General features: G+C 40.1%; 1 protein-coding gene across 1 annotated transcript; it reads left to right on the top strand.

The window, feature by feature from the left end:
• The first annotated feature begins 2,126 nt into the window (after positions 1 to 2,126).
• On the top strand, positions 2,127 to 15,815 carry LOC142302890 (olfactory receptor 10A7-like). Its single transcript, XM_075343996.1, is given in 4 exon segments — positions 2,127 to 2,254; positions 2,375 to 2,471; positions 14,839 to 15,007; positions 15,010 to 15,815. Coding segments are annotated over 4 exon segments (1,200 nt in total).
• Positions 15,816 to 27,699: the final 11,884 nt, after the last annotated feature.

The raw sequence follows: 27,699 nt of genomic DNA, 5'->3' as shown, positions 1-27,699 counted from the left end.
GTCGCTGGTGAGATCTGCCTGTTTGATAGCTCACCAGCGACCATGTAACAACGCAGCAGCAATCCTGATAAGGTTCAGATCGTCGTCGTGATCGCTGCTGCGTCGCTACGTGTGACCTAGGCTTAACCTTATAATAAAGGTAAGGCCAATAAATCACAGGGCATAGGATATAATTTGGTCAATGGACCCAGATGACTCTCAAGGGGACCATAGCGACTAGCAAGACCAAAGAGCCAGGGATTAAATAAAACAACTATAGTTAATTTGAGCATTAAGACCATCTGGGCGACAGGTCCTGAGGCGGAAAGTCATCCTTGCCTCTTTTTGTAACAAGACACGATCAAGATTACCACCTTTGGAGGATACCTTAACTTTCAAAATGCTCATGAAGGAAATAGATTCCCTATTGGAACTGTGCTGTGTATTCATGTGTCTGGCAATGGGGGTGTCATGATCATTCCTGATGTCACCCATGTGTTCACCTACTCGTCTGCGAATCTCGCGTATAGTTTTGCCCACATATTGTATCCCGCAATGACATGTGGCAAGATACACGACATCTTTCGTTTTGCAATTGATGAATTCCCTAATATAGAGAGATTCACCAATAGATATACTATTATACCTATTGCCAGTCCTGATATACATGCAGGCAACACATGAGCCACATTTAAAGTAACCAGATGGCTTTCTTGGGATCCAGGTTGTCCCCTCACTAGGCAGCACAAAGTGACTATCAGTTAACCGATCACCTAATGAGCGATTCTTGCAAAATGTGATTTTTTGTTGTGATTTAATATAATCAGCAATGTCCTCATCCATACCAAGAATGCCCCAATGTTGCTCAAGTATGTGTTTGATGGATGGGACACCTTTGGTACAAGTTGTAATGAATCTGACAATACCCTCCTCGTCATTTTGTTTCAATTGAGGGGACAAAAGTTTTGTCCCTTCCTGATCAAGAGAGTGTTTAAAAGCTTGCTTAAGGACCTGATCCGGGTAACCCTTGTCAAGAAAACGGGACCTCAGATCAGCGGCCTTAACCACAAATTCCCCCCGATCAGAACAATTCCTTCTCAGGCGCAGATATTGTCCCTTAGTGATACCGCGCCTGAGAGGTTGGGGGTGATGACTATCCCACCTGTGGAGCGAATTTGTGGCAGTTGGCTTTCTGTAAATCGTTGTCCTGAGTTTACCCCCTGGGTCAGTTGACACCAGTAAATCCAAAAAGGGTAATTTATCAGGATGGATGACGTAAGTGAAGGTTAATCCTAGAGAGTTTGAGTTCAGTTTGTCCATAAACTCAATAAACATCTCACGGGGACCCCTCCAAAGTAGAAAAACGTCATCAATAATCTGAGTCCACAAGTCAATCATATCCGTATATGGTGTCATAAACTCTTGAAACACAACAGTATCCTCCCACCAGCCCAGGAACAAGTTAGCATAGCAGGGAGAACAGAGGCTCCCCATTGCTGTGCCCCTGAGCTGGTGATAGGTGGAGCCATCAAATAAAAAATACTGCAGTCTTGCAGCGCTGAGGTCCTGGATTCAAATCCCACCAAGGACAACATCTGCAAGGAGTTTGTATGTGCTCCCCGTATTTGTGTGGGTTTCCTCCGGGTTCTCCGGTTTCCTCCCATACTCCAAAAACATACAGATAGGGAATTTAGATTGTGAGCCCCAATGGGGACAGTGTTCCTGATGTATATAAAGCGCTGCGGAATATGTTAGCGCTATATAAAAAAAAGAAAGAAAGATTTGTTGTGCAAAACAAATTTCAGTAACGACAGAACCAATTTATTATGGGCATTAAATTGTTTCCCTTTAGTTGCCAGAAAAACTGAATGGCCTTGATTCCCCGGTCATGTGGGATGGAATAATAAAGTGTTTTCACGTCAATACTGGCCAAGAATGTATTTGGCCCAACTGTAATATCCTCGATTCTGGTGATAAAGTCCAAACTGTCACGAACATAGGAGGGTAGAGAAGTGACAAATGGATTAAGAATCTTGTCTAAATACACTCCAACATTTTGTGCAATATTACCCACTCTGGAGACAATGGGTCTCCCCCTAAGGGGGTTCACCCCCTTATGAATTTTTGGAAGTGTATAGAAGGTAGACATGACTGGGAAATCGGGGACCATAAATGTTAGTTCATCATTACCAATTAGACCCTCACTCTTGGCATTGATGAATAAATCTTTCAGAGCACTTTTTGCAGTTCCAATAGGATTTCCAGAGACCTTACGGTAGGTATTACTATCCTTCAAGATATTCAAACAGACGTCACGATAGCCATTCGAATTCATTAGCACTATATTCCCCCCCTTGTCTGAGGGTTTTATAGTGATAGTGGCATCTTTTTCTAGATCACAGAGTGCCCACATTTCAGCTTTAGAAAGATTGTTTCTATGCTCCATCAATGAAGAAGCAGTTCCCATCACATTCAATTGGGTCTTAGTCAAGGTAAGAACATCTTTAGTCACCTGATTGAGGAATATATCAATAGCCGAAATATCGAAAACACTGGGTGGCATTTTAGTGCTAGGGTTTTTTAAGTTAGTGAAGGGACCTCTACCAGTAGTAGATGTAATAGGCTCCTCCAAACCTCCAAACCTGCTAATAGTCTAACATCATCAAGTGTATCCATAGGTATATCTAGATCAGTACAGATGGTATTATCTTTCTGTTTGAAGAACTTTTTCCATCGCAGTTTGCGAACAAATAAATTAAGGTCTTTAATAAAGTCAAATGCCGAAAAATCATTTGTGGGGACAAATGATAACCCCTTACTCAAGACCGCCATCTCAGTATGATTTAGGGATCTATTGCACAAGTTAATGACCTGCGTCCTTAGTCTTTATTCACCTTGCGACTCCTGAGGAAATAGTTGCGGTCTAAAAAAGAATTGCTAGTCTGTGCCAGTGGAAAAATAGAGTGGTCAGTCTTCTGAGGACCTCTCCGATTATGTCTACCCCTCTGCTGTAGACAAAACAGGGTAATCTCCCCTCTGAATCAGAAAACTCTGCCTCAGTGGAAGACAAGTATGATTCCCGTTCCCTAGGTGTCGGGCCCTATGCTGGAAAAATTTGATAGACTTTGTTGGCTTTAAAATTTTGTAGGTCACGTTTAAAATGCTTATGTTTCCTTTCTTTGAAACTGAAATTTTTCAATGGAGTTTTTAAGTAAGTTTTCTTTAACTGAAAAATCAGCTTCGTTTTGATAGGTTTTAGTGACCTCAATTTGTTCTTTAAGTTTATTATTGATAGTTTCAAATTTTTTTTTTTCCTCTGTGAGTAGAATTTTCATCAATCTGAGAAAGCTGGCTGTAGCCTCCTTCTCCTAGGCACTCATCAACTGAGGAGTCCGACACCTAGCCGCTGGCACAAGGGTAATACGCAAACCTCTGGGGACAATACAACTCTTGATATAATTATCAAGGCTCTACACTTCCCACCAACTGGTGATCTGTTCCTTATATGTTTTTGTAACCTCCTCAAATGCAGCCGTATAAGAAGGAAGATACTTCTTTTGAACAATGCCCATTTCTGAAAAAATGTCTTTAGCCTCTGTGAGCCAACTAGCTGTGTCTGGTTCAGAAGAAAGAAAGCCGGCCATGCCAAAATTCAATCAAAATACAAAAGCAATTCTGCTAGGCAGAGAGATCATGCCCAATAGTCCTAAATCAATATATATAATAGCAGGGATAAAGCTTAACTTTTAATCTAACAATAAAATTGCAAAGTGCTTGTGCATAATTGTGCAATGTACAAAATTTGCCAGATGACAACAAATTAGACAGATCTCACCCAAACTTTCTCCATAGGTAAGATTGTACACCGATCCAGATGTAAGAGGTCACAGGCTGGAAGGACCAGGGTCAGCCGTCGGGTAATTGTGTATCAGCCCCTGTCGTGCCCCGTGAATAGACTTCCGCCCTGACAAGGGCAGCACCCTAGTAGGTTGTCTGCCCGCAACCACATAAAAGAGAAAAGACACCCTCCCGATGCGTTTCCCTCTCAATAGCGAGAGTTCCTCAGGGGAGACAAAAAGAGGTCACCCTGCAGTGGCAGGGACTGGTACAGGCTTCAGGGGCAAAAAAACTATGTGTCCAGAGATAGACGGTGGTACATAGACACTGAATCCTGCCACAACTTTATACCCAATTGGACCCATTATAATTACCTTAACATGTGTAATGCAGGGCACTTCTGCAGAGCGCAATAAACATCATTAGCCCACGATGTAATAGCGTCTGAGGTCACTTCCGGTTTTACGGACCGCAGACTTCCGCGTTCCATGCTGAAACGCCAAGTATTCTAATACGTTTCAACAGAGGCGTCCATAACCGGTCAGGTGACGCCTAGAACATTGCGTACCGGAAGTCAGTGCACCTCCGCACTCATGGTTACATAGTTACATAGTTACATAGTTACTAAGGTTGAAAAAAGACCTAGGTCCATCTAGTTCAACCTTCCTCCACCAGTTCTACATTTGGTCACTGTCATTTATAACCAACAATGTTTTGTGTACTGAGGAAATCATCCAGCCCTTTTTTGAAAGCTGTTATAGTATCTGCCATTACTACCTCTTCTGGTAGTGTATTCCACAGTCTGACCGCTCTAACTGTAAAGAACCCTTTCCTATTTAGCTGTCGGAATCGCTTTTCTTCCACTCGTAGTGAATGCCCCCTGGTCCTTAGTATTGTCTTCGGAAGAAATAAGTCATGTGCCAGTCCTTTATATTGACCACATATGTATCTATACATATAAATGAGATCTCCTCTGAGACGTCTTTTTTCTAAGCTAAACATATCTAACTTTTTCAACCTGTCATCACATGTGAGGCCTCCATTCCTTGTAGTAGTCTGGTTGCCTGCCTTTGAACTGACTCTAACTTCTGAATGTCCTTTTTAAAATGTGGAGCCCAAAACTGAATCCCATATTTCAGATGTGGCCTTACAAGTGATTTATAGAGGGGTAACAATACGTTGGGATCACGGGATCTAATCTCTCTTTTTATACACCCTAGAATCTTGTTTGCTTTTGCAGCTGCTGCTTGACATTGAGTGCTGCTGCTCAGCTTATTTGTAATGAGAATACCCAAGTCCTTCTCCTGTTCTGTAGTCCCGAGTTTACTTCCATTTAATGTATACACAGTTATAGGATTACTCCGTCCTAGGTGCATTACTTTACATTTATCAACATTAAATCTCATTTGCCAAGTATCTGCCCATTCTGACATCTTATCCAGATCTTTTTGTAATAAGGTACTATGAAGTTCAGTTTTTAATATCCTACATAGTTTGGTGTCATCAGCAAAGACTGACACTTTACTATCAATCCCATCCACAAGGTCATTAATAAAGAGATTAAAAAGAATTGGTCCTAGCACAGATCCCTGCGGCACCCCACTGCTGACTATGGCCCATTTAGAGAATGTTCCATTTATGACTACTCTTTGTTTCCTATCTTTTAGCCAATTCCTTACCCAGTTGCATATAGTTTCCCCTAGTCCTTGCTTCTGGAGCTTTAGTATAAGGCTATTATGTGGTACAGTATCAAATGCCTTTGCAAAGTCCAAATAAATCACATCAGCTGCATTACCAGTATCCACCAGGTTTGCACTTACCCCCTCATAGAACCCCAACAGGTTGGTTAGACACAACTTATTTTTCATGAATCCATGCTGTCTGTCAGTTATTATATTATTTTCTGCAACATATTTTTGCATGTCATCCCTTAAAATGCCCTCAAAAACTTTGCATACTACAGATGTCAGGCTTACTGGACGGTAGTTGCCTGGATCTACCCTCTTACCTTTCTTAAATATCGGTACCATATCAGCAATCCTCCAATCCTGAGGCACCAACCCTGTTACAAGCAAGTCTAAAAAGATGAGATACAGCGGTCTGTCAATTACAGAGCTCAATTCCCTCAATATTCGTGGATGAATGCCATCTGGCCCTGGGGATTTGTCAATGTTTAATTTTCTCAGACGTAGGCGTACTTCTTCTTGTGTTAAATTAATTATATCGGGTGGTGAACTTTGATTTTTCACTTGTTGAATAATGCCTGGTACAGTCAGTTCCTTGGTGAACACAGATGAGAAATGCCTATTTAATATCTCAGTCTTTTGTTTGTCCTCTATAACTAACTAGTTATTATATTTTAAGGGGCCAATACTATCCTTTGTTTTCCTTTTGGCATTAATGTATTTATAAAAGATTTTGGGATTTATTTTAATGTCATTGGCGATTTTTGTTTCAGTAGCTAGTTTTGCTTGTTTGATTTCTTTTTTGCATTGCCTATTGATATCTTTATACTCCTGCAATGCTATTTTTGTATTCTCAGCCTTCAAGATTTTAATCGCCCTTTGTTTTTGTTTTATTATACTTTGTACAGTCTTATTTATCCATAGTGGTTTCTTTTTATTCCTGGACATTTTATTACCAGAGGGTATAAGTTGTTTACAGGACTCTAGTAGTATATCCTTAAACTTACCCCATTTATGTTCGGTATCCCCAGTTACCATGACTTTGTCCCAATCTACACATTTAAGCTCTTCCCTTAATTTGTTGAAATCAGCTTTCCTAAAATTCCAGGTTTTAGAATTTCCCCTTTGAAATGTTTTATTGAATATTACGTTGAAGCTTACCATATTATGATCGCTGGTGCCCAAGTGCTCCCGGACCTGTAGATCTGAAATTGTATCCGGTCTATTTGACAGGACCAAATCTAGCAAATTATCTCCCCTCGTCGGTTCATCTACCATCTGAGAGAGGAAATGGTCTTGAATGGTAGATAAGAATTTACAGCTTTTAGCACAACCAGAAGATTCTATGTCCTTCACTTCCTGGGCCTCTCATCATTGCTCATCTATATGCACTGCTTTCCCTGCCCACCAGCCTTCCTGGCATCTGTGAACAGTTCTAGTCAGATGTGCCCCCAGCCTATGTGACAGTGTCTGACTGCAACCAATCACAGGCACTGTCTGTAGGTCAGTATTGCGGTGTAAAATTAAATAAATAAATAAAACAATTGGTGTAGGGTCCCTCCATATTTTGATGATCAACACAGATAAAGCTTATGGCTACAGGCTGAAGCCCTCAGCCATGCGCTTATCTTGGCTGTGTATCAAAATAAGAGGACCAGACGCGTTTTTTACTTTATTTAAATAAATATTAAAAATAAAACGGTCCCCCCAATAAACTGGCCCAGCCATCATAAAGCCAAACAGCACTCTAGCTTAAACTGTGGGGCCGTGCACGCACCCCCCTCCCTAACTGATACAGTCACTATTAAAGTGCGTGTGACGTCACTGTTGCCAGCCGTGTCCCCCTTGTCAGTGATTCTCGAAGCCTGGAGAGATTGTACATGTTTTCGGTCTCTCCAAGCTCGGATTTAGCTCAGCCAGGACTGTCGTGGGATGTCGTATGGATTAGCGGGAGCTTCAAGGGTCTTTTTGTGGTTAATAAAGAGGGGACAGATGGTGCTGTATTTTATTTTACATAAAGGATTTTTCTCTGTGTTTGTGTTTATTTCTTTTTACTAATAGGAATAGTAATGGTGGTCTCATAGTCCCCTATCCATCACTAACTCTGGGCTTGATGACAGTTTTGCACTGTCATTAACCCCTATTATCCTGATTGCCACCACACCAGGGCAATAGAGGACAGTCGAGTAAACCACCGAGATTGTTGTATCTAATAGATGTGACAATTCCAGGGCAGCTGTAGGCTTCTATTCTTAGCCTTGATGTCCCAATAACCATGAAACTCTCCAGGCTGAGAATACCAGCTCCCAGCTGTTGGGCTTTATTATGGCTGGGTATCAAAATTGGGGGGATCGCACGCCATTCTTTTAAATTATTTATTTAAATAATTAAAGAAAAGCTGCATGCGGTTCCTCGTATTTTGATATACAGCCAAGATAGGAGTAGGCTGGGGGGCCCGTAGACAGCGCCTGTGATTGGAAGCTGTCAACTGACACACTGTCACTCGGTTGCAATGAAGGTAAATTATCAGCCCCAGAAGTGAATGAGCCACCTGGATGAAGTGTACAACCCACCTGGGGCCTCGGTAAGTACAGTTCGCAAGCTCCTTGCCTCCTATCACTTCTATCAATATTTTTAATTGCCCCATTCAGGTCCCCATAGACTTATATGGGCCCAGAATCTAGCCAGGAACCAGATTTTAATAACCAGATAACAGAGGCCCCCCAGTCCTGGTTATCTGGCTTTTGAAGTATATTTCTTTTAATACTTGATAGAAAAATAGAAACATTTAGATTAGTAAATACCATTATTAATTCTAACTAGTAACACATCTTTATTTTTTTCCTAATGGCAATTTGTTTCTCTGACATAATGTATCACTATAAATATATATAGAAATTAAACCACTGGGTTCTCATAAGTTTCCGATGACTTAGATTTCTTTTTATTTTCCTCCATTAGTTAGAACACTCTGGGATCCTAAGATAAAATCAGAGATATCTTTGGGGATTTATTCCACCTGGAACCATACTTTCCTCTTATATATATTCACAGGTAGTGCCAGTCATTTATATACTGTATTTGGTGACCAATATTCGGCTGGTTAACATTATAATATTTTGAAAATGAACGACAAGGACAAAGAAACATCTGATGTGAGTAATAAATATACAATTAATGTACAAAGTAAGAAAATGGTTATATTTATATTTTTACATACCTTTATTACTTTATACTACAAGTAAAATATATCTTTGTACCGTGTTAGCAAGTAGAGATAAAAAAATTTGTTTAAAAGAACTGAGAGTCCTCAAAAAGGTATCAACCACTGAGGACTCTCAGTTCTTTTAAACAAATTTTTTTACTTTATACTTTCATTTTATACTAGCTGTACTATCTGGCTTCGCCCGGGTTAATAACTTTTGTTAACAAAATAGAATGTATTAATATTCCCGGGATAGAATGTATAAATAGAATGTAGTAACTGTCTCTCTGTTTCTCTCCCATTCTCTGTCTGTCTCCCCCTTTGTATATATCTCTCTGTCTCTCTCTTTATCTCTTTGTCTGTCTCAAACTGTCTCTGTCTCTTTATCCGTCTGTCTCTTTCTCCATCTGTCTCAATCTCTTTCCCTGTCTGTCTATCTATCTATCTCTTTCCCTGTCTGTCTATCTATCTCTGTCACTTTCTCTGTCTGTCTCTTTCCCTCTCTTTCCCTGTCTGTCTCTTTCCCTCTTTCCCTCTGAATCTTCCCCTGTGTCTGTCTCTTTATCTGTCTCTTTACCTGTCTTTGTCTGTCTCTTACCCTGTCTGTCTCTTTCCCTTTCTTTCCCTGTCTGTTTGTTTCCCTGTGTCTGTCTCTTTGTCTGTGTCTGTCTCTTTCCCTGTCAGTCTGTCTCTTTGTCTGTGTCTGTCTCTTTGTGTCTGTCTCTTACCCTGTCTATGTCTGTTTCTTACCCTGTCTGTGACTGCCTCTTTCCCTTTCTGTGTCTGTCTCTTTCCCTAGCTGCATTGTGACATGCCAACATTCCATATAAGAGCGTGGCTGCGCATTCTTCTGAAATTCTGGCTGCACTGTGGCTCCCAGCTCCATTCGCTTTAATGGAGACAGGTTTTTTGGCAAATAACTGTAAAGCGCGGGGTTAAAATTTCCCCTCAAAACATAGCCTATGATGCTCTTGGGATCCAGATGTGTGAGTGTGCAAAATTTTTTGGCTGTAGCTGCGACGGTGCAGATGCCAATCCCGGACATACACACACACACACACACATACACACATTCAGCTTTATATATTAGATAGATTATAGTAAAATAATACCATTCCTATAAATTATAATCAGTCCTTAAAATGAAGATATCATATTATTGCTTTTATATGATAATTTAATAATTAATTGACAAAAAAATAAGAAAGTATTCCCAGTTTGTGGAAGCTTGGTGTTCCTGCTCTGGTATAAGATGGACAGTGTTTTTTATATGTTGCTTATACAAATAAAACAGATCAACTTTCATAAGTTTATTGGATCAGATTATTTGATTTTTTTTTATTTAAAAAAATCTATAATTGCACTACACATTGTTGTTCAATTGAGAGAATGAAACATTTTCCATTTTTCATCTTGAGAAAAATACTTTTCATCCATATTGTAATGTGTATGTCATCCGTGTAACACCCTTATGTATGTTCCTTACTTTTTTTTTTACATCCATATGATATTAAGTATCTACATTGGGAAATATCATATAATAATAAATAATAGGTCAAATATCTTTTTACAATTTCTAAGACATATAAATCGATCATCTGAACAAGCCATTGAACAGTTCAAGGACAGATCGAGAAAACGCACAAACACATCCAAGTGCTACATTTCTTTTTCAAACTCATTCACTTAAATAGTCAATTTTGTTCTACAAATTGAATTTTTAATGATAATAATTACCTAACTTTTATTTTTTGTAAAAACTATTGGCTGAAAAGAAAACTGATGTGAGCATGCCCATAGTCTATAATGGGTTCTATCTGCAAAAACACAGATATCACCCATAGAAAAGACACTGAAAATGGGGCCTAAATGATTAGTTCCTGGATTGTATTTATTGATTTCTGAAAGATGGTTTTAAATGAACAGAAATGCAGCGAGTCCACGGCCTTCACCCTGATCAGAAGCAATAGACTATTTCTGAATACCGCCAAACTTTTGAAAAACAGACAAAGGGATAAACTATGCAGTAGACTCAGGAGGCTGTGGCAAATTTTGACCAATCACCTATGCACACTTACAAGCCACATCGATTTGCATTGAGGGACATTCAGAAGATGCCTTGGACTGTTCATTCATAGTCGCTATATAGCTGTGGAAAAAAAGCGAAAATAGGGTCTTATCAGATATGGGAATTAAATATAGTGCTAAAAATTGCACTCACCTGATTGAGTTGTGCCAGTTACAACCCATTACTGCACATGTATAGGTGGTGGTCAGCAGTGGCCCCGAAGTGTAGCAGTAAATAAACGGAGAAGAGAAATACGGGTATAAGCTGTGCTAAAACCACACAATCCAGAAGATTTGATTAAATCCCTTTTTTTTTTCACAGGACAACGCGTTTCAGAGATATATTCTTCTCCTTTATCAGGACAAACCAATGGAATCTTTGTCCTGATGAAGGAGATGGATATATCTCTGAAACGCATTGACCTTTCAAAATAAAAAGGGATTTAATCAAATCTTCTGGATTGTGTGGTTTTAGCGTGGCTTATACCCGTATTTCTCTTCTCCATTTATTTATTACATTCATGGTCGTAGCAGCCAGAACTTTTTCATCTTTATTGATATAACATGTTGCTTATTGTGTCCGTAAAGCTGTGTTCACACGTTGCATAAATCCTTCTTTTTCAAATGTGTTTTTGAAGCTCTACATAAAGTGCTGGCAAAAAGTATTGGCACCCCTGCAATTCTGTCAGAGAATACTCAGTTTCTTCTTGAAAATGATTGCAATCACAAATTCTTTGGAATTATCTTCATTTAATTTGTCTTCAATGAAAAAAAAAAAATTGTCATAAAGCCAAATTGGATATAATTCCACACCAAACATAAAAAAGGAGGTGACAAAAGTATTGGCACTGTTTGAAAAATCATGTGATGCTTCTCTAATTTGTGTAATAACAGCACCTGTAACTTACCTGTGGCACCTAACAGGCAATAATAAATCACACTTGCAGCCGGTGACATGGATTAAAGTTGACTCAGTCTCTGACCTGTGTCCTTATGTGTACCACATTGAGCATGGAGAAAAGAAAGAAGACCAAAGAACTGTCTGAGGACTTGAGAATCCAAATTGTGAGGAAGCATGAGCAATCTCAAGGCTACAAGTCCATCTCCAAAGACATGAAAGTTCCTGTGTCTACGGTGCGCAGTGTCATCAAGACGTTTAAAGGCCATGGCACTGTGGCTAACCTCCCTAGATGTGGAAGGAAAAGAAAAATTGATAAGAGATTTCAACGCAAGATTGTGCGGATGGTGGATAAAGAACCTCGACTAACATCCAAACAAGTTCAAGCTGCCCTGCAGCCCGAGGGTACAACAGTGTCAACCCATATTATTCGTCCGCATCTGAATGAAAGGGGCTGTATGGTAGGATAACCAGGAAGACCCCACTTCTTACCTCGAGACATAAAAAAGCCAGGCTGGAGTTTGCCAAAACATGCCTGAGAAAGCCTAAAACGTTTTGGAAGAATGTTCTCTGGTCAGATGAGACAAAAGTAGTGCTTTTTGGGAAAAGCCATCAACATAGAGTTTATAGAGTTTTCAGAAAAAAAAAAGAGGCATTCAAAGAAAAGAACATGGTCCCTACAGTCAAACATGGCGGAGATTCTCTGATGTTTTGGGGTTGCTTTGTTGCCTCTGGCACTGGACTGCTTGACCGTGTGCATGGCATTATGAAGTCTGAAGACTACCAACACATTTTGTAGCATAATGTAGGGCCCAGTGTGAGAAAGCTGGGTCTTCCTCAGAGGTCATGGGTCTTCCAGCAGGACAATGACCCAAAACACACTTCAAAAAGTACTAGAAAATGGTTTGAGAGAAAGCACTGGAGACTACTAAAGTGGCCAGCAATGAGTCCAGACCGGAACCCATAGAACACCTGTGGAGAGATCTCAAAATGGCAGCTTGGAGGAGGCCCCCTTCAAATCTCAGGACCTGGAGCAGTTTGCCAAAGAAGAATGGTCTAAAATTCCAGCAGAGCATTGTAAGAAACTCATTGATGGTTACCGGAAGCGGTTGTTCTCAGTTATTGAGACTAAAGGATGTGCAACCAAGTATTAGGCTAAGGGTGCCAATACTTTTGTCTGGCCCATTTTTGGAGTTTTGTGTGAAATGATCAATGATTTGATTTTTGTGTCATTCTCTTTTGTGTTTTTTCATTGCAAGCAAAATAAATGAATATAATAATAACAAAGAATTTGTGATTGCAATCATTTTCAAGAAGAAACTGAGTATTCTCTGACAGAATTGCAGGGGTGCCAATACTTTTGGCCAGCACTGTAGAAGCCTCTATAGAAATGCAAAGCCCCAGAACCACAGAGTTCAACAGAGTCTTTAGACCGTAGTCACACTACGTAGTCACTCGTGCGTGACTTGTGCGAGTCTCGCATCGCGTCACTCAACACTGTTGCTCACTCTTCTGGCAGAAGAGGGTTGACTGCATGTATTTCTATGCTCGTGTCTAGAGAGCTTCAGGCCGTGTTGAATGATACCGATGCAAGACTCGCACGAGTGACGCACAAGTGTGACTGCGGCCTAAAGACACTGCGGATCTGAGCAGTTTTGGTGGATTTTCTTTTTCTCTATAGGCTGCTATATGGAGACTGAAAAAAACAGAAGCAAAAAAAAAAAATTATTGCATTAAACACAAAATCAAAGGTTCTCTGTAGTATTTAAATGCAATTAAATCCTGGATTCACATATGCAACAAATATTGGGGAAAAGGTATAAAAATACAGCAAATATGCAATAATCAGAGAAGATTGTTATTGCATTTTCTAGTGTGGACATCTGAAGAATAACTGCAGCATTTACGCTAAGCGTTAACATGGCCTCAGTGTTACATTTTTATTTAATTTACATAAATAATCTGATCTTGTGTTGTGCGGGTCATTACTATTACAGGGACAGCAAATATGTTCATATTCTTAATGATTTTGGATGTTTATTATTTTTTTAAAAAAAATGCATTAAAATTACATTTTTTATTATTATTATTTTTAGTATTTTTATTAGAAGAAAAAAAAAATATTCTCCCTCTAGAAAACAGGACATAGAGATGCACTGCTCTGTTCGATGAATCTCTATGTCCAGTGCAATCTTCTTGTGGAGTAAAAGTTGCAGCTTTAAGTATAGAAAATCCTCCCTGTGACATCATGTGAGCTTGTGGCTGAACAACTAGGCCTCCTGCTAATATGCTTGCAAGTTAATGTTTGGATCCCTGACAAAAGATATAAATTTAATATTAAAACAATGTATACATATTTTTGTCATTTTTTCTTTTTACTTTATAGTAGCTTTATTGGGAGAAAAAAATCTGATCTGGTCTTCACCTACATAGAGATATATGTACATATACATTATGTATATATTTCTTTGAAGCTAAATAATCTGCTCCTTGGTTCCCTGCCTGCAATATAGATCATGAGTGCCAAATCCTCCTTTACCTCTCAGTCCAGGCAGTGGTGCAATATAGAGCTCCAGACTATGGTCAAAACGTTCATGAGTTCTCTTCTATCGAACCCAGGGGAGAATTTAATTTATGCAGTGAGAATTAATTTATGCACTGCACTGAGAGGAAAAGCCAGGACAAGAGCAATGAATAGCGAGAGAGCAGGACTGAGCCCTCAAATTGAGACTGTTTCACTGAATCCGGAACGGTTTGGACTATGGTTTCTGTGATTGTGCCATACCTTTAGAAAAAGCTTGTAGAAGTCAATCCACACACTGTTTTGCATTCCAATACAACTGGTCTAAACCGGTCTCGTGAACATTCCCTTACACATTTATACTGCATATTGATATTGTTCCTAATTTTGATTTTTAATTAAACAATCATACTCTAGTTATGAGCTACATCATACGTATAACAATCTAACCCTTCACATCATGGTGAATTTATACATAATATTTATGTGCTATTGCCTATTAACACTGATGTATACCACAACGCTTTGAAATGATATGGGGATAATAAGTTACAGTATAGAAGACAATATACTGTGTGTTTCTATAAGTCATATATTTAACGTTCTCTAGGTTTTGTGTCTTATTATAAAAGGTTTTTTTTTATAGGATTTAACTACTGTTTTGTTCACCATGCAGGAGAACAGGACGGGTGTCACGGAGTTCCATCTCTTAGGATTTCAACTCAGACAAGAACTAAGAATCTCACTCTTTTGTTTGTTCCTTGTGGTCTATTGCTTAATATTTTGTGGGAACCTCCTGATCATCATCCTGGTGTCCCCAGCAAGAACCTCCAGACTCCGATGTATTTCTTCATCTCACAACTGTCCATCAGTGACATCTTGTTACCCACAGACATTGTCCCCAATATGCTCCACATACTCTTGAATAATGGAGAGACTTTTACTTTTATCGGTTGTATCACTCAATTATACATTTTTTGTGCTTCTGAAGTTTTTGAATGTTTTCTCCTCGCTAAGATGTCTTTTGATAGATATGTGGCCATCTGTAATCCCCTCCATTACACATCTATTATGACAATTGATCATTGTGTGTTTCTTACCGCAATGTGTTGGTTGTTTGCATTTTCTATTGTTTTGATCTACATTGTAACAACAGCAAGGCTGAATTTTTGTGGTCCAAATGTCATTGACCACTTTTTCTGTGACCTTGTTCCTTTACTAGAACTTGCCTGTTCTGACACCTTCATTGTTGATTTAGAGGTAATTTTACTGAGTATTCCAGTCGTTATAATTCCCAGCATAGTCATTGTAATATCTTACACATATATTGTTGTTTCAATCTTAAAAATCCCATCTAGCACCGGTAGACAGAAAGCCTTCTCCACCTGCAGCTCCCACCTCATTGTGGTCTCCATTTTCTACTGGACAATATTTAGTGTTTATGTCGTTCCATCCCAAGGCCGAACAATTGCCATGAGTAAGATGCTATCACTGTTATATACTGTGTTTACTCCTTTGGTAAACCCCATTATATACAGTCTGAGAAATAAGGAAATAAAAAAATCCATACGGGATATAAATTATTATCTTATAATTTGGGAAATGATTCACAATATCCTATAGTGAAAATCCACAAAAGGGAGAAAAGGACAGGTCTAACGGCACTGCCTGTCTCTAATCTTCAAAGTGCACAATGAAGATCTTTTATCCCTTTTGTGACTTGTATACCAAGGTGTCCTTCATGTTGAAAGATCAACCAACAAAAGTTTTTCAGCAGAAAATAAACCCTGTATTCTAAGTAGAATTTCTCCAATAATCATTACAACTGGTGAGAAAGATTCCACGGTCAACTGATAATGTACGTAATATTTTCTAAATTGGTGACACAATGAATCCTTGGTGGTCTCTTCTCAGCTTATGTCATGGACATAATTCTGCTCATCATTAAATTACCTGCTCAGTGATTTGTTAGTATATCAAATGTTTCTGACTGTGATATAATGATGATATCAAAAATTTCTATAGAAGAAAATCTGAGATGGTGAAGGTTTTGAGTACATAGTTTACAACTAAAGTCTAAATATAAAACATAAAAAAATGAGCCGGAGCATGAGTTGATATAGATACAACTTGTAAGCTCATGTTCACACTGGCCATAAGGTAAAGAAAACTGTTATCATTCCGGGATCGGGGAGGATCAAATAATGCGGAATCCCAAAAAGGTAGCAGAGTGGCTGGAAACTTAACGGACTGCAGACCTAATCCTGACACACAACTAACAGTATCCATGGGGCGTACCTACGATGACCTGGATGCCTCGACAGAGCCTGAGAACTAAATAATCTCACAGATAGAAATATAAGAAAGCTAATCTGCCTCGGAGTAGTCCCCAAAGATAGATAGATAGCCCCCCACATGTAAAGGCTACGGTGATATAGAAAAACACAATACAAAGCCAGAAAGGACAGATTTCAGCAAAGGTGAGGCCCAAACTATCTTTTTAGAAAAGGATACAGACACTCCCCTAGGGAATAATCGCATTCCACCAAGAACTCCACACAGACAAATTAGGAATCATGCATAGTATCAAAGCAGAACAACAACAAAAGGTGGTAAACAAACAGCAGAGGTACAAGACCACTTAGCTGATGAAAGTTCTGGAAGTAAGCAGAGCTGATTGCAGAATGTCTTTAACAGACAGTATTAATTGTCCACCGGCAAGTAACAAGAGAAAGCTACTAAGTTAAATAGCCCAATCTGACCCTGATTGCCAGTTCTCTGCAGATGTGTCGCTTCCATTCCACACATCAACTGCACCGCCAGCACTGACCACAAGAGGGAGCCCCAAACTGGAAAACATATTCACAACAGAAAACCCAAGATAAAAATAATATGGACATAGACCCTGCTGTAAATAAGTAAAAGCACTCTGCATATTAGTAATTATAGGGTACTTAGTAAACTCTATTTATAAAAAAAAGCGTAAATCCATCCCACCGTGTCAAGGTGTGCCCAAATCGGGACGTTACCTAACACTCTCTACTATTAAAACTTCACCATGTAGCAAAACAGACAGCCATGAGAAGCACTATAGATGAAATGCCCAACTCATTGAAAAGGGGGCCACACAATATTTGGCCAGTGTGAACATGAGCTTACTAGTGGCATGAATAACAACTCATGCTCCAGCTCAATTTTTTCTCTTTTTTCTTTAGTCACAGTATGACCACCTTTTCACTGTGCTGGTCATTTCATCTGTAGTGCTTTCCATGCCTGTGTGTCCATAGTCGCGACCCAGTTACTCTCTGCCATTTTTTCAGATTGAGGTTTGTTTTGACACAAGGTAAGGTTTTAATACTACAGTCTTAGGTACTGTCCTGATTTGGGGAAGATATTCACAAATTCTGCAAGCAGGAATTGTGCACACCAATATAATAAATAACAATGCTTTATTGTATCCAAAAAATATTCAAAAGACATGTGCAGAACAATAAAACCATATACAACAGCTGTCGCATAGGATATATATAGTGTAATACTTAGTACCTGTACAATAATGATACCGTTATACAAAGTCCCATACAAGAGTAATGATGTAATGTTATACCATAAATGTGGATAAATTCCTGGGTGCCTAATACAAACCAGTGTCAAAGACACAGTTAAAGTGCTTGTATACAATAAGACAAACATGTAATCAAGGAAAACACAACCAGCTATAATAACATGCAAGGATAGATTAAAAAATGGCAAAAGTCAGGTATGTAGAAATCTAGGTGCAATGACACCAATACATATATCCCCGCAGAAGATGAGGCATAGAAAAATCCAGGCTGAGGAGAGAGAGCCTAACAGGGGAAGTGATAAGTGAAGGGACAAGCTGTAGGGCAGCTCAAACAGGCACAACTAAAAGTAAAATTTTGTCAGCAGTCATATTGCCTCTTCAGGGAGGAAGGCGATGAACTCTGGTGCCACCTATTAGAAGTAGAAATTCTAAAAGTCAAAAGGGACTCTCCAATGAGCCTTGTCATATGATTTAGGATTTATGCCACATTAGAACCTCACTCTGCAGACACGGTGTTTCAGGGTGATTGTCCTCGTCAGTGCAAGGTATGAGATCTGATCTGGCTGTATGAGAAGCTATAATGGGGTCTAAGGGGAAAATATTTCTCCTTGCGGAGACTGAGTCCGGCAGCAGTCAAGTGACTGACAAGGTCAATAGTTTTCAGTTTTTCATCCTAAGTTTATTATATTATGGCATATCTTTACAACATAATAATGAACATTTGATTTTCATCAAATGAATTTAACAACACATGAAAATTTTGGAAAAAAATGTAAATCTGCTGAACCATTATACCTAACTTCATGCCTTATTCATTAAGTGGAACATGAGTATTAAGGTCATAGAAAGCAGAATGAAATGAAGCCTTGATACGTACGATCCAATGACATATAACAGACAATGCTTGGGCGAGCACATATAGCCAAAGTCCTTACATCTGTGCAGTGTCCTGTAGTGATGATCGAGCATGACCATTAAAAGTAGTTGGATGCTCGGATGAGCATGAATCGAGCACTTGAGTATAATGGAAGTGAATGGGGAACTATAGCACTGTTCTAGAAAATCTTCTGGAAAATGCTCGAATTCTCCATTGACTTTCATTATACTCGGCATTTGAGTCGTGCCCACCTGATAACTGCTCCTATCGAGTACTGAGCAAACAAGCATGGTAGTGCTCATTCATCATTAAATATTGTGTGCATAACTGACATCTTTATTTGACCTGTGTATACCTCTATCTGTTTTTAGCCATGTCTTAAGGCCGCTTTACACGCTGCGATATCGTTACCGATATCGCTAGAGTGCGTACCCGCCCCCATCGTTTGTGCAACACGGGCAAATTGCTGCCCGTGGCGCACAACATCGCTCAGACCCGTCACACTACTTACCTGCCTAGTGACGTCGCTGTGACCGACGAACCGCTTCCTTTTTAAGGGGGCGGTTCATTCGGGGTCACAGCGATGTCACTAAGCGGGTGCCCGATAGAAGCGGACGAGCGGAGATGAGCGGGACATCACCTTTTTCCTTCCTCATTGCCGGTGGACGCAGGTAAGGTGAAGTTCCTCGCTCTTGCCGTGTCACACATAGCGATGTGTGATGCCGCAGGAACGACGAACTACATCGTACATGCAGCAGCAACAATAATTGGGAATAGGGGGGCATGTCATTGATGAGCGATTTTGCATGTTTTTGCGACAATTCAAAATCGCTCATAGGTGTCAAACACAACGACATCGCTAAAGCGGCCAGATGTGCGGCACAAATTCCATGACCCCAACGAGATCGCTTGAGCGATGTCGTAGCGTGTAAATTTATTGTGATTCATGCATTTTATTATGCAGCTACAGTATATTGTGCTAAATAAAGGCTATCTTTTGTATTTCTTTTGTCTTTTGTGGGCTTTTATTGCCAAATGTTAGGTTTATCTACTACATAACTTGCCTGGATTAAGCTTATCTTGCTGTTGCCTCTCATCTGCTCCTGTACTGTAATATATATGTAAAATAATATAAATTCTATATTTATTTGCAAGACAATCTGTCCATCTCTTTATCACAATTGTGCCTTTATGTTTAAGTGCGCAATACAATTCTCATTTGAAGAATAGAAAAATGAGCGGCTCCCTCCAGTGTACATAAAAAACTTCGGCTTTATTTTATGAAAAGGTATGTATTAAAAAAACAGCGGCGAAGCCGTGTTCAGGCTCTCCGGGATGACGACCGTTTTGCACTGTCAAGTGTTCCTACGGGTCCATAGGAAATGGACTGAGCCCTCCCCCTAAAAGGAACGTCCGCTCCAAGTCACTGCTTAATTAAGAGAAAACACGGATTTCGAATTACAAAGACTCACAATGATCAATTACATGGGAGGGTCAATGGAGGCAATGCAAGAGGAAGAAAAAAACAACAAGAAACACACAAAAAATCTTCTGATATGAAAAAAAGATAAAAAATCATAGAAAACAGACAGAACATTGCTGTCATTTGGGTCGAGGCTTCCCCGTGCTTTATATTTAATAATTAATTTTGCATTTGAAATTTCCAGAGGGACAGGCACGGTCCAACCAAGTATTAGGCCATCTAATTCTATTGCGAACTAACAAATCCTTTAAATTCTGGCACCTATGATATGTCACCAAAGGGGGATAGAGAGTAATATCTCCATATGGTGGCCTACAATTTTCTCACACCCCTAGACTTGATAACAGATCAGGTGGAGGTGCTGGTCTGTTGCTTTCCCCAAACTGCACTTTTCAGGTCATCCCTCCTGTTCCCTCACTGATCTTCCCTTCTTTTGAGGTCCACACTGTCAGGCTTTACAGACCCTTCTCCCTGCAAGTAGCAGTTGTGTATCGCCCCCAGGCCCAACCAGTCAGTTCTTGGATCATTTCGCCACCTAGCTTCCACATTTCCTAGCCTGTGACCTCCCCACTCTTGTCTTGGCGGACTTTAACATTCCTGTTGATGATCCCCTCTCCCCAGCTGCCAGTCATCTTTTATCTTTAACCTACTCCCTTGGTCTTTCACAACTAACTAACTCTCCTACACATGAAGGTGGGAATACGCTGGACTTGGTCTTCTCCCGCCTCAGCTTAGTGAATGATTTTACTAACTCCCCCTCCACTCTCTGACCACAACCTTCTTTCATTCTTGGTGACGAGCTGTCAACCCACTCAGGACACCCCCACTTACCTCCCATCTAGGAATATACATGACATTAACAATCAGAAATTTCTGAAGAAGTTGCAGTCATCACTGGCCCCAATATCCTCCCTCTCATGTCCTGACTCTGCTGTAAAACATTATAATGACACCCTACAGAGCGCCCTAGATGAAACTGCTCCTGCTACACACAGAGCAACTCGGTGCAGACGGCAGCAGCCCTGGCACACGTTGCAAACACGCTTTCTCCAGCGGTGTTCCATGTGCGCTGAACGTCAGTGGAGGAAATCCAATCTAGCTGAAGATTTCATCCACTATAAGTTTATGCTCAAAACATACAATGCTGCCCTTCACCTCTCCAAACAAGCGACTTTAACACCCTCATCACCTCTCTAGCCAACAATCCTAAACGACTCTTTGATACTTTCCATTTCCTCCTCGGACCAAGAGTTCTGGCCCCAACCACCAACCTCAGTGCAGATGACCTGGGCAAATATTTTAAAGAAAAGATTGACCATATACACCAGGAAATTTCCTCCCAGCCTCATAACACCACACATTGTCTGCCCTCCTACACTTCATCTAGCTCACTTTCACTCTTTGATCCAGTCACAGAAGATGAAGTTACTAGGCGCATCGCATCTTCTTGCCCTACTACCTGCACCAGTGACCCTATTCCCTCACATCTCCTTAAATCTGTCACCCCAGCTGTCACCTCTCACCTAACTAAAATATTCAATCTCTCTCTCCTCTGGTGTCTTTCCCTCCTCCTTCAAACATGCCAGCATACACCCATTACTTACAAAAACATTCCTGGACCAAAATTCTGCCGCTAACTAAAGACCTGTTTCTAATTTCCTCTTCATCTCCAATCTATTGGAACTCTTGGTCCACTCTCGTTTAATCTGCTGCCAGATAACTCTCTCTTTGACCCTCTACAATCCGGTTTTCGCTCCTTGCACTCTACTGTAACTGCTCTTACTAAAATCTCTAATCATCTACTAACAGCTAAATCTAATGGTCACTGCTCCCTGCTGATTCCCCTGGATCCCTCTGCTATATTTGCTACTGTGGATCACCAGCTCCTCCTCACTGTGCTCCGCTCACCAGCTCCTCCTCACTGTGCTCCGCTCACCAGCTCCTCCTCACTGTGCTCCACTCTATCAGGCTCAAGGACACCGTTCTTTCTTGGTTATTCTCTTACCTTTCTAACCGCACATTCACTGTATCCTTTGCAGGCTCCTGTTCCTCTTAAGGTCGGGGTTCCTCAGGGTTCAGTCCTAGGCCCCCTCCTTTTCTCTCTATACACTGCCTCTATTGGACAAAAGATCAGCAGATTTGGTTTCCAGTACCATCTCTATGCTGATGACACACAACTGTACATATCTTCTCCTGACATCACCCCTGCATTATTACAAAATACTACCGATTGTCTGTCCGCTGTCTCCAACATCATGTCTCTATCTAAAACTGAACCTGTCAAAAACTTAACTCCTCATGTTTCCTCCCTCCCCAAATCTTCCAAAACCCAATATTACCATTTCTGTGTGTGGTTTTATCATTACGCCCCAGCAGCACGCCCGCTGTCTTGGGGTTTTTTTTTACTCCGATCTCTCCTTCACTCCCCATATTCATTCACTTGCTCATTCATGGCAATTCCACCTCAAAAACATCTCTAGGATTCGACCTTTTCTTAATGCTGATTCTGCAAAAACTTTTACTGTCGCTCTCATTCATTCTCGCCAGGATTATTGTAATTCTTTACTAATTGGTCTCCCTGTTACTAAACTATTCTCTCTCCAATCCATTCTGAATGCTGCAGCCAGGATCATTTTCCTCTCCAACTACTTCACTGATGCCTCTGCTCTTTGCCAGTCATTGCACTGGTTGCCTATCTGCTATAGAATCCAACATAAACTTATCTCTCTCACTCACAAAGCTCTCCATGGTTCTGCATCACCCTACATCTCCTCCCTCATCTCTGTCTATCACCCCACCCGTGCCCTCCACTCTGCTAATGACCTAAGGCTGACATCTTGAACAATTCGAACCTCCCACTGCCGTCTTCAAGATTTCTCACGAGATGCACCTATGCTCTGGAACACACTACCAAAAACAATTCGATTAATTCCCAACATCCACACCTTTAAGCGGGCCCTAAAAACACATTTATTTATATTAGCCTATCACAACACTGCCCTGATCTAATTTAGTCCCTTTCTGCCCTTCATAAAAATTTACTTCCAGTTCTTGTCCTCTGTATCTTCTGATTCCCTTCCTCTTCATGCACATTTTTACACTCTGTACCTGTATAAATTCTGGCTGGCGACCAGTCCACGCGGCTGGTTTTGAATCCGCTATTAAATCGATGACTGGACCATATATGACAAGCTTTCCTCTCTCCTCCGCCCCCTCCCCCATTCACCTTTTGTGCCTCCCCTATTTCCTCATAGACTATAAGCTGCAGGGCCCTCACTCCTCTTGGTATCTTAATTTTGTTATTTGTATTGTCTCATATTGTCTGTACATGTCCCCTCTGAATTGTAAAGTGGCAGTGACAAATTCTGTCAGGAGAAGGTTCCAATGACTTGTAAAAGGATCTCTCTAATATCATTAGGATAACCTCTCTTTCGGAGGTGGGTTTTTAAATCTGATGCTTGTTCGAGGAAAGTCTCCTCATGACTGTTAATCCTTCTCAAATGCAAAAACTGGCTATACGGGAACGCTACCTTAGTGTGAACAGTATGCGCACTGTCAAAGTGTAGCAAACTGTTCATTGCCGTAGAATGGGCTCCGTCAATCAGTGAAATATCTACATCCAAAAAATTCAATTGATCACCCCCAAAAAAGGAAGTGAATGACATGTTCTTCGTGTTCATATTGTTTAGAAAATGGACGAATTCGTTGAACAAAATGTCCGAACCGTCCTGCATGAAAAACACGTCGTCTAGATACCTCAGAAAATATTTGATAAATTTGACAAAGGGGTTTTGTAAGGAAAAAATGTATCTTTGTTCAAAAACAGCCAAAAAGATATTGGCCAGGGCACATGCGACAGCGGTACCCATCGCGGTTCCACCACACTGTAGGTATACAGCAATTACTAAGCACTTCTTTGACTGTCGCTATATCCTGCATCTGAGGGATGCGGATATAGAGGCACATCAATAGATGCTACTGAAAAAATGTATTTCTTTTAAAACCAAGTTTGTAGTGTATGTTGTTTTTTGCCCGTGTGGACGATTTTACATTGGGAAGACGATCAGAGCAATGTATAAACAATTCAAAGATTTCAAAACCATTCAAATTTCAATTCTGTCAGTTCTGGCAAAGGCTCCCCATGGCTAATTAAGCACATATGAGAGGAACGTAATGGAAATCCTCTTTGATTGACTCTTGCTGGTTTAGTAAAGCGGGATTTACACGCTGCGACATCGCTAGCAATTGCTAGCGATGTCGAGTGCGATAGCACCCGCCCCCGTCGTACGTGCGATAATGTGTGATCGTTGCCGTAGTGAACATTATTGCTATGGCAGCGTCACATGCACATACCTGTGCTGCGACGTCGCTATGACCGCCAAACAATACCTCCCTTAAGGGGGAGGTGCAGTTGGCATTGTAGCAACGTCACTGCGGTGTCACTAAGCAGCCGACCAATAGAAGCGGAGGGGCGGAGATGAGATGGACGTAACTTCCCGCCCACCTCCTTCCTTCCGCATTGCCAATGGACGGAGGTAAGGTGATGTTCGTCGCTCCTGCGGTGTCAAACACAGCGATGTGTGCTGCCACAGGAACAATGAACAACATCTCGAATAAGCAATTAACGATTTTTTGATTCAGGACGACCTCTCCATTGCGAACGATTTTGACCACTTTTGCAATCGTTTCAGGTCGCTCAAATGTGTCACATGCTGCGATGTCGCTAACGGCGCCGGATGTGCGTCATTAGCGACGTGACCCCAACGATAATACTTTACCGATATCGTAGCGTGTAAAGCCTGCTTAAGAGTTAATTTACCCCCAAAAGGAGGAGATTTACATAAATCACTTCTCCAAACAGAAGCAAGATTAATTATTAAATATAAAGCACAGGGAAGCCTTGGCCTGATTGACAGAAATTATCTGTTTGTTTTCTTCTGATTTTTTATCTCTTGTTCTCTTATCAGAAGATTGTTTTTGTGTTTCTTGGTGGGTTTTTTCTTCCTCTCTCTTGCATTGCCTCCATTGACCCTCCCATGTAATTGATCACTGTGAGTCTTTGCAATTAAAAATCTGTGTGCTTTTAATTAAGCAGTGACGTGGAGCAGATGTTCCTTTTAGGGGGAGGGCTCAGTCCACTTCCTATGAAAGCACTTGACTGTGTGAAACGGCCGTCGTCCTTGGGAGCCTGCCCACTGCTTTGCCGCTGACTTTTTAATACACACCTTTTCATAAATTAAAGCTGAAGTTTTTTATAAATAACTGGTGTTCAGGCGCTCATTTTTCTCTTCTTTAAATGTGAATTTGCCTTTGAATACGAGCTACCATCGGGAGCGTGCACTTCCTTTATGATGGACTGGAGTCGCCTTTCCACTGCCACCGGAATCGTAAAGGTAACCGTAAGCTGTGCGAGATCTATCTTTGTTATTTGAATCTTACTAAAAGATATTGAAACACAACAAAGCAACAATAAGAAAAATTCTTTTTGCAGGTATAAATAATATTAATCTCTAAGCATTTAAGTAAGCTCCTCCTTAGGAGGAATAAAAACTTTTAAAATCATTTGTTTGCTGAGAGGTTAATTCTAAATTTCTTTAAGTCTTAAAAGTGAAAAATAGCCAGGTCTTTAAAGATTTAAAAGAAACCAATCACCAGGATTTTCCTATATAACCTAAAGTCAGTGCTATACTGGCGCTATCAGGCTGATTTTATACATTCCTGTAGTGGTGAGATCGAATGTTTAATCCATTTTCAAGGTTTAGCTTGGAGGTTTTGAAATCCAAAAAAGTAAAGTTTATAAAATCGTCAGCTTCTTGAGTGACAGCAGCTGAGGACCAGATAACATCTGGGGGTATTCACAGTTATCCCCTCCCCCTGTTAGAATTAGCATAAGTATTATACAATCAATGAACCTTTTCCCTTCCAGGACCTGTAGTGAAGTCATACCCATGTGACCAGTAAGACCAGGGCCATAGCCTACAAAGCTGATATCAGGAAGCAACATATTCCTATTGGCTGAGGCCCCGCCCCATCTGGTCACGTTGGTATGACTTCATCACAGGTCCTTCCTAGTGAAAAAGTAAATTGATTGTATAATACTTCTGATAATTCTAAAAGGGGGAGGGGATAACTACGAATGCTCCAAAGATATTATCTGGTCCTCAGCTGCTGTCACTCAAGAAGCTGATGATTTTATAAACTTTACTTTCTTGGATTTCAAAACCTAAACATCCGAGCTGACCACTACAGGTATGTATAGAATCAGCCTGATAGTGCCAGTATAGCACTGGTTTAGGTTATATACAAAAATCCTGGTTATTGGTTTAATTATATAGATTTTTAGCCCTTGAAGACCCCCTGGTTAGAAGTGAGCAAATATGTCCAAATGTGAATTTACCCAAATTTGAATTGGAATTTCTTTTTGTATCTAATTTATTCGAGAAGACTAATACTGTTCAGGCCACGTTCACAGTTTTGGTATTTTTTTCAGTATTTTACTTCCGTATTTATAGCCAAAATCTTAAATGGAAAAATCAGAGGAAAAGTATAACAGAAACATGTGCATCACATCAGCATTTTTCCCCAACTTCTTATTTTTGCTTACAAACGCTGCTGTAAAATACTGACCAAATACTGAACATGTGAACTTGGCCTAAAAGTGAAGATGGAAGAGAAGACCAAAGATTGATGGAGGAAGCAAGCTAGAGGAGGACCACGTGACTAGCTGTAGTTTTTCTTTATTAACCACTTCCCTACACTAAAAAAGCAAAAATAAATATATACCAATGACAAACAATTCAGATTTTGCAACATTTTTTTCTAGTGGAATTGGAAGTAAAATGATTTTCTCATCTCTAGTCTTGAGATTAATATAACATTACTTTATTACTTTCTTTTTTATCAGTCTACTTATATCAGGTTACGTTTTGCAGGACAAGGTGAGTATTGTTTGAAAAACACATTTAGAAAATTATAAGTAACATTGTATTTTTTATGAGAAAATGCATTAAATTGCAAAATAGTTTCAATGTTTTTCTATTTCTTTAATTCAGTGATCACGTTATTATTAGGGATGATCGAATACCTCAAATATTCAGCTTCGCGAATATTTTCCGAATAGGTCGCCGATATGCGAATATTCGATGTGCAATGTAAGTCTATGGGAAGCCCGAATAGTACTGAATAGTTGTTACTCGGGTTTCCCATAGACTTACATTGCACATCGAATATTCGCGAATAGTCGAATAGCGGCGACCTATTCGGAAAATATTCACGAAACTGAATATTTGAGGTATTCGATCATCCCTAGTTATAGTACACTATATTGTCAAAAAAATGATTTTTTTTTTTTTGCTTAAAATGGCTACGTTACTAGACACAGAGCATAGTTAAGTGCTGCCATGCTTATTGGTGGCTCCATATATTCGAAGGTTCTTGTTGTTAGCGCCTGGATTTACTTTCTGAGTCTAGACAAGATTGGTGCTTTTTATGAAAAGTGACTTTTTACTTCCTATTTAACTCAACCCCAAAATCTGCCATAAATATGTTTCACAAATCAGTACTGTGTATAAGGAGTGGACTC

The sequence above is a fragment of the Anomaloglossus baeobatrachus genome, chromosome 4 (assembly GCF_048569485.1).
Source record: "Anomaloglossus baeobatrachus isolate aAnoBae1 chromosome 4, aAnoBae1.hap1, whole genome shotgun sequence".
In the NCBI taxonomy this organism is placed as follows: Eukaryota; Metazoa; Chordata; class Amphibia; order Anura; family Aromobatidae; genus Anomaloglossus; species Anomaloglossus baeobatrachus.
The sequence above is the reverse complement of the archived record's forward strand: the minus strand, read 5'-3'. Positions and strand labels throughout refer to the sequence as shown.